Genomic DNA, 16,484 nt, shown 5'->3' on the forward strand with positions numbered 1-16,484 from the left:
AACATTCTTCCTTAATCCACTTAAGACGAATTTTGGCAGACTATATTAGATATGTTTGGCCAAATGCATTGCAATGCTTAATAGATTTTTTTTAATCTACTGTAATAATTTATTGGCATCTAAATTAATGAGTAATCCTTTTCTGATAGCAACCACTGCCAAATGTACTGAACTAATTAGGAAAAAAAAAAAAAAAAAAGACAAATAAATTAGAATCTGCACTTAAGTCATGGCTTCTAATGGCCAGGTTTCAGTAAGTGTAATTCTGCAGTGTATGTTTATTCAACTCTTGGTCCATAAAATCTTATTTGACTTACAAAACAATCCAAGACAAATGTTTCTCTGTATATTTTTGCAACTCTGGAGGGCAAAAATTTATAACTTCTTTTTATTCAATTTCTCTATAAAACCCCAATATTTATAAATTAAAGACCATTTTTATTTCCATTCTATTTCCCAAACATTTAAAGCCCTCCTGGTTAACAAACTGTTGCTGTCCATATTTTTCATGCTTCTCTCTATGGGCATGATCCATCTCCCACTGAAGCCAGAGGCTAGATATCTGATGAAGCAGAACCATACATAGTGGGCATAAGGTAGTAGATTTAATGTTCTCCTCTGTATCTTATTTATTCTTCCAGTCCAAGTTTCCCTGCACTGGATAAAAAACCTTGAGGAATTTTGTGATATAAGCATACTGTTCCTATCTCAGAGGGGTCAAATCCATATAAAACTGTTAAAGCAGTGGCACAGTCCACCTACACCTGGACACAGAATATTAAGAATTAAATTGTGGTGATGGGACAGTACAGAATATTCACAGTGCCTTGGGGAATGTGAGATGATTTTGTTTATTTAGCTTATTTCAGTGGGAGATGGAATAACTCCTATAAGACGAGGAGTTGGCAGAATAATGAACTGCCTTTGGATACCATTTTCTTTACTTTATTGCTTGAATTAACATACGAAGTATTTGTTGCCACAGTAATGCTATTTTTCCTGATATTTAGGCCCTATCCACACATTCTTTCTACACCAGCAGCTCAAACAATGTCTGCCTATGCCGGACAAACCCAGTATTCAGGAATGCAGCAACCAGCAGTCTATACAGCCTACTCACAGACAGGACAGCCATACAGCCTACCTACTTACGGTATTTGACCTCTTATTGCTTCGTCTTCTGTAGATGTAAGATAAATGCTGACATGAACATTTTTGCTAATTATTTTATTTTATTTTATTTTATTTTCCCCACTGTGAGAAAATATTTTAAAGAATCAGTTAAAAATTAATTTCTTATACAGATTTGGGTGTAATGTTGCCAGGCATCAAGACGGAAAGTGGGCTCTCGCAGACACAGTCACCACTGCAGAGTGGGTGCCTCAGTTACAGTCCAGGGTTTTCCACCCCACAGCCAGGCCAAACACCATATTCGTATCAGATGCCAGGTAAGTAGCCCTTGCTGTTATGTATCATCCCTGCTTGCTGCTCTCTGTGGCCCACTGTTCCCTCATTACGTTTTTTGAACTCTTGCAAATGTAGTTGTCATGCACAGCTACTTTTACCCCTATTATTTATTTATTTATTTGTTTTCCCCAACACGTGCATATATATTCATTTTTTGTCATCTGCTGATCTAGATCTGGTCATTCAATACAAGCCCCATTTGCACCTTTATTGTTTTGTGGAATGGGACTGGAAGTGTTTGTTGTATTTATTGGGGAACACAAGTCACTTCCCTGTGTTTACATGTTTTTTGTGTATAACATCCTCTGATGCTTGTTTTCCCTTCGAAAAAAAAAAAAAAATCTCTGTAATTCATACTTAATATTTCATTTATTATGCAATTATGATGTATTTCTTTTTGTTCATTCATACTTTATTTTATCTGGATACTTTTTGATCATTTAATGCAATACTCAATCTTATAAATACAATATTAATCATCTGATGTTGAAAACATGGACAAGCCTTGAAACAGACTGATCAAAACATATAGGCCATTTAAATATTCTTAAAAAAAAGATTTTTGCTTCATAAGGGATCACTGGAGTGTTAGGACTTAGGTGATGAAGGAAAAAGAGAATAGCAATATTTGAATGAAAGTGAGACCCTGTAATACATCGAAAAATGATTTTGTGGTCACTGCAACAACTTATTGCTGATAACTTTCTTCTATCGTGGGAAAAAAAGAAGGTATGTTTATTGCATGGAAGCAGCATTTCATTTATTTTAAAGTCTCATTAGAATGTTTTCTTGTTTAAATGGAAAAATAAAAATTGTTTTCTCCTCTGATTCACCAACGTCTTAGCATGAAATCTTGTATTTAGAATTATATATTTATTCAGAAACATGTTCTTGCAATGAATCATATTTTTTAATTTTAGGTTCTAGTTTTACACCATCATCCACTATTTACGCAAACAATTCTGTTTCAAATTCTACGAACTTCAGTAGTTCACAACAGGTATGAATATCAATACTTTTGTTTGTGCATTAAAAAAAATATTTCTGTAAATCCAGTGATGGAATGTTATTTCAATTTAGATTTGTTATGATGAATTGGACGTGCTGTGGTTCAGTTCTGTTTTCTGTGGAAAGCATTGAAAATCCCAGTGGATGCCTAGTTGCATCTTTTGGTGCCTAAATACTTTATCAATCTCCCTGTAGTCTTTTAGTAAATTTCCTCAAGTTAAAATAGCTAAAGTAAAAGTCATCAGTTCTTTGCATAAGTCACATGATTGCACACAGAAATATTTAATAAAGACATTATTTGTTCATCTACATACTTAACTGCTTTTGCTGTTTTAGGATTATCCATCATACACAGCTTTTGGCCAAAACCAGTATGCACAGTATTACTCAGCATCAACATATGGTGCATATATGACCTCAAACAACACGGCCGATGGCACTTCTTCATCATCATCAACCTACCAGTTACAGGAATCTCTCCCTGGCCTGACTAGTCAACCAGGTACAGATCTGCATTCAGGTGAAAACAATTTTTGTGTTTTTTTTTTTTGTTTTTTTTTTTTTTCCTGTAGATGTATGAAGCCAAGATCTGCATATCTGCCTTGATTTTATAGTGTTAGAAGTTTTAAACTCAAGGACAAAAAAAAGCCTTTTTTGTACGCTCATTCAAGAAACCTGTGTAATTTGTTAGTTAGCTAAAACTCTTTGCAGTTTGAGGTTGTTTTCTTTGGAAGGAGTAGGTTGTAAAAAGTTGCTATGGCCTTGTAGTAGTAAATTTTTAACTAAGAATTCAGTCAGCTCCCCTGCTAGTGACAGTGTGATACTCCACTGTCCACCTCCATATAAAGAATTGTTACTGTAAATTATTTAAACAAGATGTTGTTTGTCATTTAATTATGCTTCAGTCATTCTAGCATGCCACACTTGCTAATACAAACTTAGGTTAGTAAGAATCAGTTAATAGTACATTTCTTTACAAAATAAACAAATTAACAGAAGTTACAAAGAGAAAGCTCCAAGGAGAAATCAGAAGACTAATTTTGCCTGCCCAACTCTGCCCCCTCGTGCATATGCATTACAACACAGTTATATGGTTGTGTTCTTAGGGCATCGCTGCTGGATATCTTCATTTTTTCTCCTAATAGTTATAACTCAGTTCACAGTCATCTCCATTCTCCATTCATGTCAAGCAAATTCAAATGTTAACAAGGAATATTTTTTTTCATGCTAGATTTACTTTGGGATTTTCTAAGTTCCCAAAACTCTCACCAATTTATTTTCCCACTAAAGTAAATAAAGTTATGCTTTTTAAATTATGCATTGTATAGTATAGACACGTGAAAATCTCTGTGGGCTGGCTTAGGTGTGTGATCCCTTCATGTGTGAAAAGAATCTGCTTTTCATGCTTGATTTCCTGCATAACTTACATTATTCCAGGAATTTCTGAAAGATCTAGCCCAGTTTTATGATATATTCATGTCATAAGTAGCTCACTAAGGCTGGGTGTAGCATTTATAAGAGAGGAGATGATTACCAGCTGCTTAGCATAATGCTGTCAGAGCAGTCTTGTGGGGACACTGCCTTCACGTGCACAACGTGGGATAATGTCTGCCTTACCCACAGACTGTGAGCAGTTATCAATCGACTAACAAACTAGATTTTGAGTTAGGGTCTGAAAAGGGAACGTGTGCTTTGATCATAAAATCAACTCTCTGTGTAAATATTCCTAATTCTCATCCTAACAACTGAAAAATCTAACTGAAAAGTAAGGCAATAAAGCTGTTGTGTTATAATAACAATTTTATACAAAGAAGGAAATACTGTGTAGGAGAGTATAGGCAAGGCCTTATACTTCGTATAAACTACTTAAATTCACTAAAAACTTTGGCAAGTTTTATGGCATGAGTTGATTTTTATTTTTTTTCCTGCCATCTGTTTTCCTCTGTTAACTGATTTTTAAATAATGTGTATCTGCTCATGCACACATCTTTGTGCTATGACATGCAATGGGTATGGAGAGATCATAGAATCATAGAACAGTTTGTTTTGGAAAGGACTGTAAAACCATTTAGTTCCAACCTTGCTGTCATGGGCAGGGGCACCTCCCAGTAAACCAGGTCACACAAAGTCCCATCCAGTCTGGCCTTGAACACCTCCAAGAATGGAGCAACAAATTATTTGGCTAATGCATGTGCCGTTGTTTTTTGATGGAAATGCAGAATAGTCTCAGAGTGGAATCTTAGGAAGAGAATCTAACAGGTATCTTAAGTGGAATTCCAACAGTTGCAGAACACTCATGATAGAGCCAAATGATAAATAATCTATATTTAAAAGTATATTCATATCTGATCTTTATTTCTGTCTTATTCTTCTACAGTTTTATTTGAGAAAATCAGACAGAATTTTCCTTTTGCCTCTCCCTTCTTCCCCTCTCCCTTCCATTTTCTTAGAAATGCTACGTAACTGTATTATGTGTTACAGACTCCCTTGGTATCAAATAGCACTGAAAAAAGAAAGGAATCTTACATAGCTTAAATATGTTCAAAAATATTGAAGGCTGCGCATCTATGAAACAATAAATACTTTTCTCATTGGTGGATGGCTTAATCATATGAACCTTTTTCCTGTTAAGTAGGCTGTGCATCTGAACCTAAAACCTGCCCACTCATTCCTTATTTCTATCAAGTGTTGAACTGGTCATGAGACCCTTTGTTGAGAGTGCAACACCCACTTTGAGAATACATGACATGCCTGTGCCCCTGTGTGTCACTGTAAAAATAAATTTGCATCAGTGGGATGCACTGACTTGAATCAGTTTCAGTACACACCACGTTCACTTGCTGTCTATCAGTCCTTCACTGCTTGATCCTGTTACTTCATGTAAAACCTATGATTAAACACAGTAAGACACTTCACTTTTATACCATCTTTGCTTGCTGTTAATTCACATTAACCTCTAATACTCTTTCTAATATTCTCCACATATACAGGATTTCTTGTAATAACAAAGCCCCATCAGATCAAGATTTCTTTATTTGTTGACCAAGTGAAGAAAATAAGATGAAACTTTACATAGGTATTACACTCTGCTACTCATTACAAGTGACAACACAGTATGTCTCTGGGCTTTGCCTCTATTAAAAAAGAGGATTCTTGGCAAATGTTTGTCTTGTTTGAGGAGCTTGCAGGCTGTCACTGGGCTTCTGGGACCCAGAGACAGCTATTTGCCTGGAAGTCTCACTGACAGACCAGAAGTTTCAGCATTTGGTGACAGACTGTAACATTTTCACCTAGAGAAGGATACAAATGCACACAAGCCAGTTGTAGTAGCTTTCCACCCTCATTACACATGTCAGAAGTTGTCATAGAACACTTGTTTTGACCTGCGCCTACACCTCTTTTCTCTTGCTTAAGTGGCACAGCTGTGTTTTAACAAGAAGGAGGGAATGCTTGTTCAAACTACAGGTGGAAAAAAAAAAAAAAGGTCTGGATAGGAAGACCACCTCCATCTGTAACTGTGGTTTTGTAACTCCGTAACATTTAATTAGAGCTTCTAGAAGTTATCCACAGCATGTAAGTCTTCATGCTGGACCTGAATCAGGGTATGAGTATGTGCATGAACATCTGTGATGAAGTGGTCGTTCTCTGTTCCAGTTTTGACATTTTCCTCTTGCTTTATGGAATCTCTGATGCTGCTCATACTTCCAGTGAGAGAAGGTTATGAAGTGGATTTATTAGGCATGTGTTGAATATTGGAAAAGCTAAAAAATTTCAAACATGGTAATAAAAAAATCTGTCTTACATAAGCTGCAGTAGGAACTCTTTATGAAGGTGAGGTTTTCAGTGCTCTTTGGTACTAGAATTTCTCAGACTTTTTACATGGATGAATTTTGGATAAGTTTTTCTTCTATCAACGTTGACCTGATTTCTAAAGTAAACTGAGGACCAAAAAATAAAAATAAATTAAAAAATAATGCATTTGCTCCTTTGGTCTGCTGTTGGTAAAAAGCATATCAAGCAATTAAGCCTACAGTTGTTCAGAAAAACACGCACTACAGACTTCTGCAATCTAAAATAGATGCATACCTTGCATTCAAGTAAGAGACAGCTGCTCATTCTGCTTTAGAGATTAGTTAATGAAATAAAGTTGGCTCTAAATATCTAGAACTTAGAAGATACAGTAATTAGCTACAGTACTGATTAATGGATAATTATGCAATCACGAGTGTTCACCCAAGCAGAAGCCTGCGGTAACAGGTAATGGCTAATGTTAAGTGAAACTTGAAGTTATTTACTTCAGTGGTTAGATTATTTCAGAGAAAATTTGGAACAGAGTCTTTTTATATTTTATTTTTGGTAGATTAAACGTGGTCATTGAGAACAGATGTTCTAGTGCATTACTGTAGATTATTTTAGAAATGAGTCTTATTTTGTTGTAAAATGTTGAAATTTTCTAAATTTGAAAAAAGAAATTGTGATAAGAATGCCAATATTTATGTTCAGTTATATAGTTTTTGTCTTTCCATAGCTGGGGTTGGTTTGGGGATTTTTTTTTTCTGCTCTGTCAGAGAATCTGAGAAGTTGTATTTTTGTACCTCTTGCATACTCAGAACTTCTTTTGAAAAGCAGGTTTTTGATGCTTAAGGAATATGTTTCTGAAACATCATTTTTCTACATTTTTGCATTTAGAAAATTAAATTCTGCTGTTCTATTTATGGGAAAAGAACTAAAGTAATGTGACCTTATTGATCTCTCCAGTGTCTGCAGTGTCCTTACTGCCATCAAGACCGTGCTGGGAATAGAAATGATTAGTCAACAAGAACTCTTTCTCTTAGTTGTAAAGGGACAAAGTAAAAACACCAAGGAAAAATTATTCAGTAGACATTATTATTGCTGCTTAATTTCTCTATCATTTTTTTCTCTGATAGGAGTTTCAGCTGAAAAATACTACAGAATATAAATAATGCTTTTTCCAAATCAGGACAGAAGTATGTTGAAGATGATATCTGGAATAAATTCTCAAACTACTTTTCTAAAGATCTCTTCTTAGCTGTTGCCTGAAAGTTTGGCTGTATTCTGCACAAGCAGAGACACATAGTGATATTGCAACACTGAAGTCATAGTGATCTAGTTCGAGAACAAAATAGTACTATCATCTACTTTCACATGATAGCAGAATAACTTTGAGTATTTTTCCAGGAAAGGAGAGAGATTTGATTTCCTTCTGTTTCATGAATAATTCACTATCTTCCACTTGAGTGTGCAGGGATTAAGATTCTGAGTCATGAAAATGTCTTTGTACTTTATATATATCAGTCATCCAGTCAAATGAAAAGTGTGCCTTGGAGAGGGCAATGGATTCCAGGTATATCCTTCTTCCAGGTATGAGGACTACTCCAAAAGTAGTCTGTTTTATTATGTTGGCCCACAACATCAGGGGATGTTGGTGGTAAGGCAGTAGAGAGTGAATCTTCCCATCAGTATTCTTTTACATTTTGCTGCTGTGTGACCAATGATAGCAGAGGGGCAGTTTGATAGAATGACATCCAACATGGAAGTGTGTATAAAGCAAAACTGTAGAACTGAATTCCTCAAAAAATTGTCATTCATCCACATTCATTGATGCTTGCTGAACATTTACGGATACCAAGGAGTGAATGTGAGCATGGTGAGGTGGCAGGTGGTATGTTTCAGCAATGGCAAGAGTGGCATGATAGATAAGTCTCTTTCTGGGCAGCCACACACAGATGTCACACAATGAAAGTAATGGCATCTTGACTGGCTCATCTGTGCACATCAGTGGATTATGACCACAGAACTGTGTACAGAGCTGAATATCAGCTTCAGTGTATTTGAAATGAGTGTGGCATCATTTAAATATTGTGAAGTTTTTGTCGTATGGGTTCCAGGAATGCTCACAGAGGAACAGAAAGAGCACCATAGGCAAGTTTGTCAGGGCCTATTTAAACAAATTGAGGCTGAAGGTGACAGTTTTCTGATCACATCATTACCAGTGACAAGTCGTGGTGACACCATTACAAGCCAGAGTCATAATGGCACTCTGTGGAGTGGTGACACGTGAATTTAAGACACAGCACTCAGTAGATAGTGATGTGCACTGTCTTTCAGGTTGAGAAAGGGATGACTAGTCTGGATTTCCTGTAATCTAGATGAACAATCTACTCTGATTTCTACATTTGGATAAAGGGCCTGAAACAGCTCTCTTATGAGGAAAGGCTGACTAACCTGGATCTGTTGAGCCCATGGAAAAAAAATCTGATGGGAAAACTGATTATAATTTGTAAATATATAAAGGAAGGTGGGAAGCAAATGAATGAGACCTTTATCTTGCAATGCAATAATGCCAGTCCCCAAACCAGTTTGAAGATGGTGGAGCATGTTGCCAGTCTTGGCTGGACTGTCCTACCATGCCCACCATATAGTCAGGATTTGGAACCTGATTTCCACCTGTTTGGGCCAATGAAAGATGGATTTCTTGGGCAACGTTTTCCTGACAACCTTGTATAGCATCTTTGAAACAGTGTCACCAATAGGCTTAAGAACTAATTTTCTTCATGTTTCTCCACTGTCCTGCAGTCTTGAATTCCTCCCTCATAAGAGCTAGAGCTCTTGCTCAGGAAGGTGAAATTATGGTCTTAAATCTAATTCTTCCAAGAAATACAACAGTACTTTATTCCAATTGAGATATATAAATATAACTTCCTAGTATATTTGTTTTAATAATCTTCTATATGTGTTTTGTTGTAGGGTATAAATAAATGATGAAAGAGGTGAACAATTTAACCACTGAATTATATTGCACACCAATTCTCATTTGAGATTGGAGTCTATTTATTTCTTCTTACATCCCTCTAGACTAGAACTGTTCTCTTCTTTGTTCCAGAGGGAGAGTAAAGTGAATGATTCTGGAAAGACTGTAGAAACATTTAATCATTTAAGTTGGAAGGGACTTCTGCATACCTTTTGGTTGAGCCAACTTAGATCACACTGCTCAGGGATGTGTCCAGTGGAGTTCTGAGTATCTCTGAGGATGGAGAATACATAATCTCTGTGAGTCTGTCCCAGGATCTGACTACTCTCACAGAGAACAACTTCCTGTACCTAAGAGAAATATCTGCTGGTGTAATTTCTATATTTTCTTTATTGTCCTTTCTCTGTCCAGCTCTCTGAAAAGTCCCTCTGCCTTTCAACTGTCTTGGTGGCCCTCACCTGGGCAAACTACAGTTTGCTAATCTCTCTCTATACTTGGCATCCCAAAATTAGACATTTTTCTAGGCATGGTTTTGCACATTCCTTTACACTTTTTCTGATAGTAACTGGAATATTGCATTTAATACTGTGACTTTTCTTTGCCAGTTTAGGGGCAGTGGCAAAGTAGAAAAAAAAATTAAAAGTCTACTAAATAGAGAGTGACACTGGGAGGAGGTGAAGCAGTCCTAATAACCTGGTATGTGGATGAGTACCCAAGGGTGTTCTGGTAAAAACAACACAGGACTTGGAAATAAGTCCAGCTGAACTCTGAACATGGGGAAAGAACTGCTTCAACTGAAAGGAGCTTTTATGTTTTGGTAACTCTTTAGTATGAATTCTGAAATACGTCTTCCTTGGATCTGTGAATATTTTGCATGTGCTTATGTGTAAGTATGTATCTATCTGCAGATATCTATGCAGCATTTTAATCTCTCTCCGTTTAGGTAAATAACATTTCCTTTGCAAAGTCAAATGTGTCTGCTGCATCTGTAGATTCCTTTTAAATGGAAATTTCATGCAACTAATTTAGGTGCATCTTGAAACTGAGTTTGCATACAGATATGTCTAGCTGTGGAAAAACAAAGTTTATTATTGAAAAACTGAGCACTAATTTTGCCACGAATGGTTGACTTTACAGGGGAGTTTGACACAGTACAGAGCCCCTCCACGCCAATCAAAGATCTTGATGAGAGAACATGTAGGAGTTCTGGGTCAAAGTCTCGGGGTAGAGGGCGGAAGAATAATCCATCACCCCCTCCGGACAGTGACTTGGAGGTATGTTTGCAGTAATTGATGAATGGTAATGTGGAAGTTTCTTCTGATGAAATGTAAATTCTGAAAAGTACAGCTGTGGAAATAGCTTAAGGCATTTTAGAAAACATCATGCACTCCATGTCGGTAATCGAATATAACAGACATTAGTGGCTGCTTTAACATACACATGCAATGAGACATTACTGTTCTCTACAACAAAGTTAGAAAAGTAAATGTGATTAAATTTTCCACATTTTAGCTCTAAGATTGTGGATCTTTCAGTTTTTCATGCAATAGATGCACAGAACTGTTTAATAAAAAAGCTGTTTGTTTTTTTGGAATAGGAAATATCAAATATGTTGCTCAGCATTACTAAGTTTATTTAAGAATACGGTATAAATATGCTGGATCATCTGGCCATAGTGTTTCAATACTTATCCACAGGTCTCTGTGTTGTAGCAAATGTCACTGGATTTCAGCAAGGCAGCTGACACCAGTGAAGTTATGGCTATACTTAAGCATGTGCAATTTTGGTGCCTCAGCTAAGAAATATATCTACCTAATATATGGTGTGATGATGTAAAACACAGGTGACCTCTTAGCAGTGGGTAATTATAGTCTTATTACTCTTACATTAGCAGCATACAGCCTTAATGTGACAGGAGGAGAAGGAAGCTCGGTGCCATTATGTGAAGCACTGGCATCAGAGGAAAGTGCTGCCTGCTGATGTACTGTGCTTCCTGCCTTTCACAAAAACTGTTATCAATTTATTTTAACATCTTATGATGTGATTTAAATCCCATATGGCATTCTGTACTTTTGTACAAGACTTGGCTTTAGCTGTGCAGCAGAAATGAACAAGCGTGAACCATTGAGACTTTCAAAGAAGTATCTTAAAGTACAATTTATTTTTAACTATTATTTTTGATACTCCCTCCACCCCCAAATCTTCTTTCTGATGTCTGTGTTATGCAACTTGCTTAAAAAACTTTTAAAATGAAAAATAAGAAATGATTGAGCAGTTTAAGTTTTGCAGTCCTTCTGACTTCTTATCAATAGATGCACAATATTCTATTCTTGCAAATTTTCAGAGGAAACCTGATTAATTAAGTTACAATTAAAGTAAGGTGACTTTTAGCCGCCGTGGGTGGGATGGTCGGGGCACATCGATGTTATTTATTTACTAATATTTTCTCTACTTCTGTTTTCAGCGTGTATTTGTTTGGGATTTGGATGAAACAATCATAGTTTTTCATTCATTGCTTACAGGATCCTATGCACAAAAGTATGGCAAGGTATGTGATCTAAAAATTACTTGCTGATTCACTATAACAAGATGTCTAAGCTGTACGCATACATGTTTTTACACGTACATGGTTTTAAAATAGCTGGAGTGAAGGGAGAGGAGAAGCATAGAGTAAAACCCATTTTCAGATGGTTAATGTGAAAAAGCTAGGGAAGAAATGAGGCACAGAATATAAGCATAATACATAAATCCGGACTGAAGCGGATGTTACAAATGAGTGAGGAGTTTATAGAGGAACAAGGATGAGGTTACTGAGGTACGTAGGAAGAGACATTCCACAGAGATGATATATTCAATGGGCAACTGAAAACAAGTGACAGTATTTGGATATGTAGAGGAAGAAATAAGAAATGGGAGCAGTGGGTGAATATACAGGGAAACTTATGAATCAGAAAGAGTAAGACAGTTTAAATGCCAGCTGTAGATGTTATTCTTTGATCCTCCAGCTTTTCCATTGCATCTTCAGGCCATTGGCTGGCTCTAAATGAGTAATGCAAGGGAGTGAACTCCTCTCCCTACAAGATAGTTGCATTCATCCTCTCCACTACAAGGAGATCCAAAAGGCATTCAGGTCACACAGCAGCAAGCAGGAAAGCAGCAGAAAGAGTGAAGGAGGAAAGGAAAGAGGTAGAGAGAGGAAGGTAGCAACAGCCTGCTGGAGTAGATTTACCCTGCTGAGATAGCAGTGAGCCCTGCTGGCTGCAGAAGGAGCCTGGGGGGAAAACCAGCATGCAGCCATGGGAGTGGGCTGCCTGGACGGGCAGCATTAAATTAAAACATTAGGGCAAATGTATGGTAGGGAGGAAAATGGACTGGGATACCAAAGGTTTTCTGGGTGCTGTGCCATTACAATGTAATTCACATAAAGGTGTTTCTTGAGGATGTATTTATGTCCACACTATGCAAGTAGTGCTTGTTTAAACAGCCAGAAGAATCTGCTTGAGAGAACTCTGTGAGTAAGAGTATATTAGAGAAACTTTCCACAGCCAACCTCCTCAGCCAATGGGTCAGAAATTTCCAAAGCCAGAATCTGTATATTATAACCACTGGTGGGCTATGATTCATGACAGGTCCACCATATTTCAAGACAACTGTTTGTGGTTATAAAAAGATAAAGCTAAGGGGAAAGCTCACAGGCCTGGACAAAAAAATGACTTTCTGAAATGCTAAGATAAGAATAGTAATTCATGTCTTGTGAAAAATATTCTTGATCATAAAAAAATATTCAACTTCATGCTGCCAAATCAGTGAACATTTCAGTACCCTGTCAAAAACTTCACTTCTGATGCTTTTTTAACACTGTAACAACTGTAACTTTGTGTATCATTTCTGATTTTTAACTAGCAAATTAAGAGAGAAACAGAACTCAATGGGAACATTTGTATCACTTGTGAGCGTAGCACCTCAGTGCTTGCAGCAATGCTGCCATTTTTCTCATCCCCATGTGAATGTTCCCATAGGATGTTTCTGCCTTGTACTCCTCACATGCTATGCAAGCAAAGCCTGATTGAACTATTACATAGTTTTAAAAATCAGAGTAAAAATTGTTAACTCATAAACACAGGTAACTTTGTAAACTGTTTTAGAGGTAGCTACAGAAGTGTAATTCTTCTTGGTTTCTCACTTTGCTATGAACGTATTTGGGAATACCCCGGTACTGATGTTTTTTAAGAACTCATCTGCTATCAAAGGAAATAGTTTCAAACTTAACGAGGATAGATTTAGATGGGATATAAGGTAGAAATATTTTACAGTGAGGGTGGTGAGGCACTGAACAGATTGCCCAGAGAGGTGGTGGATGCCCCATCATTGGGTACATTCAAGACCAGGCTGGAGGGGCTCTGAGCACCCTGATTTAGCTGTGCATGTCCCTGTTCATTGCAGGGCAGTTAGACTAGATGACCTTCAAAGGTCCATTTCAACTCTAAGAATTCTCTGATTCTATGGTTCTATAATTGACCCTCCATACATAGTCCTTAGAAAGTGTAATGGCATATAAAAATCCAGTAGTATTAACAGCAGATAAAATTTGCTTGTATAACCCATGAATAACTTAACAGCAAGTGAAATTAATGTGGTTATACTTCTGAGATAAGCATCTGTGAAGAACTGTCACAAACAACCGTGTTCTGATGAGCAACATCTATACAAGCTGGGAAATGTACCCATTTCCAAAGACTGTACAAGAAAGATAGTAGAATTTGTTTGATTTTTTTTTTTTTTTCCCTATAGTAACTACCTTTAACATATTTATAAAAGAGCTTATTAGAAAAATACACTGCAGTATATGTCTTGCTGACGGCAACAATAGATGAGGGCAGTAAGAAAGGGAATACAGAGAGAGCTTACCCTGAGTAGGCATTAGCTTTGACATGTCATTGCAGTGTTGTCTAAAGTTGAGATGTGTCTGAGCCAAAGTGCCTATGAAGTTAATGGTGGAAGAAGGGGAAGACAGCACAGCTGGACCTCAGTCAGCTCCTGGTGCATGACCCCCCTAGCAGATGTGGCCCTTATCTTTTCTGTGTGTGATTTTAATCTATAAACAAGGTCTTAGTCCACACTGATGTCTGGAGTGTTATGAGAATGGGGCTGCTATGAAGATAAATTGTCCATGAATTGTTGTGAGGTTCTCAGTGGAGGTTTTGTGATCACATCGGTCTTTCAGTAAGTGCTGGAGGGGCAGTTATTCTTACAGAATACCATAAAATAAACGCTGATTACTTGTTCTCTGTCTTATTTATTTAAAAAAAAAAAAAAAAAAGAAACAAAAAAAAGTAGAATTTCATATAGATACATAGGTGTGCATATGTATTGTTTCTATATGTATTTTGTGTAAGTTGATCAGTTTACTCCCAAAAGAGAAACTATAAAAAAAACAAACAAACAAACAAACAAACAAACAAAAAACAAACAGATTTTCACCTTTCTCTGTATTTATTCTAAATGAGATTAGTTAGTCTTTAATGGAAACATTGCTTTAAAGGGGACATATCTGTTTATACCAAGTGTGCTCACTTTTACTTTCAGACACTGAAATGCTGTATTTAGAACCATTGCAAATACAGACACAGGCACAGATATTTACCTTCAGTTCTCTGTCATCTATTTCTTGACATGTTAACTTTCATTCTCATTTTTCAGTAGCTCTTTACCTTTACTCTTGCAGTGAGTGGGCAAAACCAAAATATTAAAAAATGAGTAGTTTAGTCTCCCTGCTCCATGCGCTGTCAGAAATGCATGGAGCAGGGAGAAATGCTCCATGCATTTCTGACTGTGCATGGAGTACAATATGTGGTGAGGGCTGTCATGCTATTATAGCTGGAGGAAGAGTCCAGAGAGCTGCTGTCTTTTACCTACATACCAGTAGTGTATAGTGTTGGACTTCACTGAAGGGGGAGAGATTTGTCCAGAAGATGTTCTATGTATCACTTTTAAATATTAAGATATAAAACCTATTCAGAGAGCAGTTCTCTGAGTTGCTGTTTTCTCCTTGTGGGTATTTCCACCTGACTTTTGGTTATTTTATCAGACTGGTCCTATGTAGTTCAAGGAGAGAGTAAAAAGTACACTATGCCTCGGTTAGTTTTCAGGGCAACTCTACTGCTTTCCAGCAGTAAAAAGTAGCTGTCAGTGTTCATCTCATTTGCTCATCTGCTTCGTACTTCATAAAACTGGTACATTTCTATTTTTAATTACTTACTGCAGTAGTAAATCACGAACATTGGCATTTGAGCTGCTATATTATGACTTGTGTGGCTGATGATGGTTTTTGCAGCTGAGCACCAGTTGGCAGATATGCTCTTCTACAATGCTGGACACTTAAGCAAGGATTTGTTGATGTGACAGGACATGTGTTAGATGTCGTCATCTGTTAAAGTTTATGAGGTACATTCTTATTCCCTGTGAACAGCGTGTATTCTTTGTTCTATTATATTCCAGTTATTCTTGCTGACTTAAGGCTGATTAAGCAGGAGATTTTCTTCCTCGGAGCATGTATATTTCATTCATTTCCCCCAGGTCAAACCAGAGGGCAAGGATGCCCAGATAAATGCCATGACTTAAAAAGTGTGAAAGGCCCCCATGCCCTTGGGAAGGTGAGAATATGACCACCAAGTGCAAATATCAAAACAAAAACACATTTGCTGATCACATTTTGACATTTTGATAGAACTGCTAATGAAATGAAGTTGCCAGGGAGGCCACATTAACATTGTAGGCTTCTCTGGAATGAGCTCAGAAGTTTTTTATTGCTCATTCTCTGCTTGTCAAGGCATTAAATAGAAAAAGGTTGTCACCATTAGCACACATTATGACACTCTCAAATACACTCATAAACATGCTTTAGTGTGTCTATATTAATCATGTATCTCTCATGACTTCCAGTTGTGCTCTCCATTCACTCCCTCATTGTCTGAGACCTCTGAGTCCATTTTCCTACTGCCTTCTGGAGAGCACGGAACAGAAACTCCTTGTGGAGTACGTGAGTCTTCCTTCATCAGAGACCAGATACGAATATTAAGAGATGTATTCTCTTCCTCTATTACCACCAACATGAAACTCCCCCGGGGATGAGTGTCCCCTGCGGGAGTTTGAGACTTAACTTAAATCTGAGATTACTGTGTAGTTTAAGGAAGAGTCTTTAAGCTGAAAATATCGATATTTAACTTAAGCATTTCCA

At 37.1% G+C, this 16,484-nt stretch overlaps 1 protein-coding gene across 1 annotated transcript in view; it reads left to right on the forward strand.

The window, feature by feature from the left end:
• EYA4 (EYA transcriptional coactivator and phosphatase 4) overlaps positions 1-16,484 on the forward strand; it is a 146,775-nt gene that overhangs the window by 111,206 nt on the left and 19,085 nt on the right. The window contains exons 8-13 of the mRNA XM_072331739.1: positions 1,011-1,153; positions 1,305-1,448; positions 2,388-2,467; positions 2,812-2,977; positions 10,385-10,521; positions 11,712-11,795. Of these exons, the coding sequence (XP_072187840.1) occupies positions 1,011-1,153; positions 1,305-1,448; positions 2,388-2,467; positions 2,812-2,977; positions 10,385-10,521; positions 11,712-11,795 (754 nt within the window). The remainder of the gene's footprint in view (positions 1-1,010; positions 1,154-1,304; positions 1,449-2,387; positions 2,468-2,811; positions 2,978-10,384; positions 10,522-11,711; positions 11,796-16,484) is intronic.

The sequence above is a fragment of the Excalfactoria chinensis genome, chromosome 3 (genome assembly GCF_039878825.1).
Source record: "Excalfactoria chinensis isolate bCotChi1 chromosome 3, bCotChi1.hap2, whole genome shotgun sequence".
Taxonomy (NCBI): Eukaryota; Metazoa; Chordata; class Aves; order Galliformes; family Phasianidae; genus Excalfactoria; species Excalfactoria chinensis.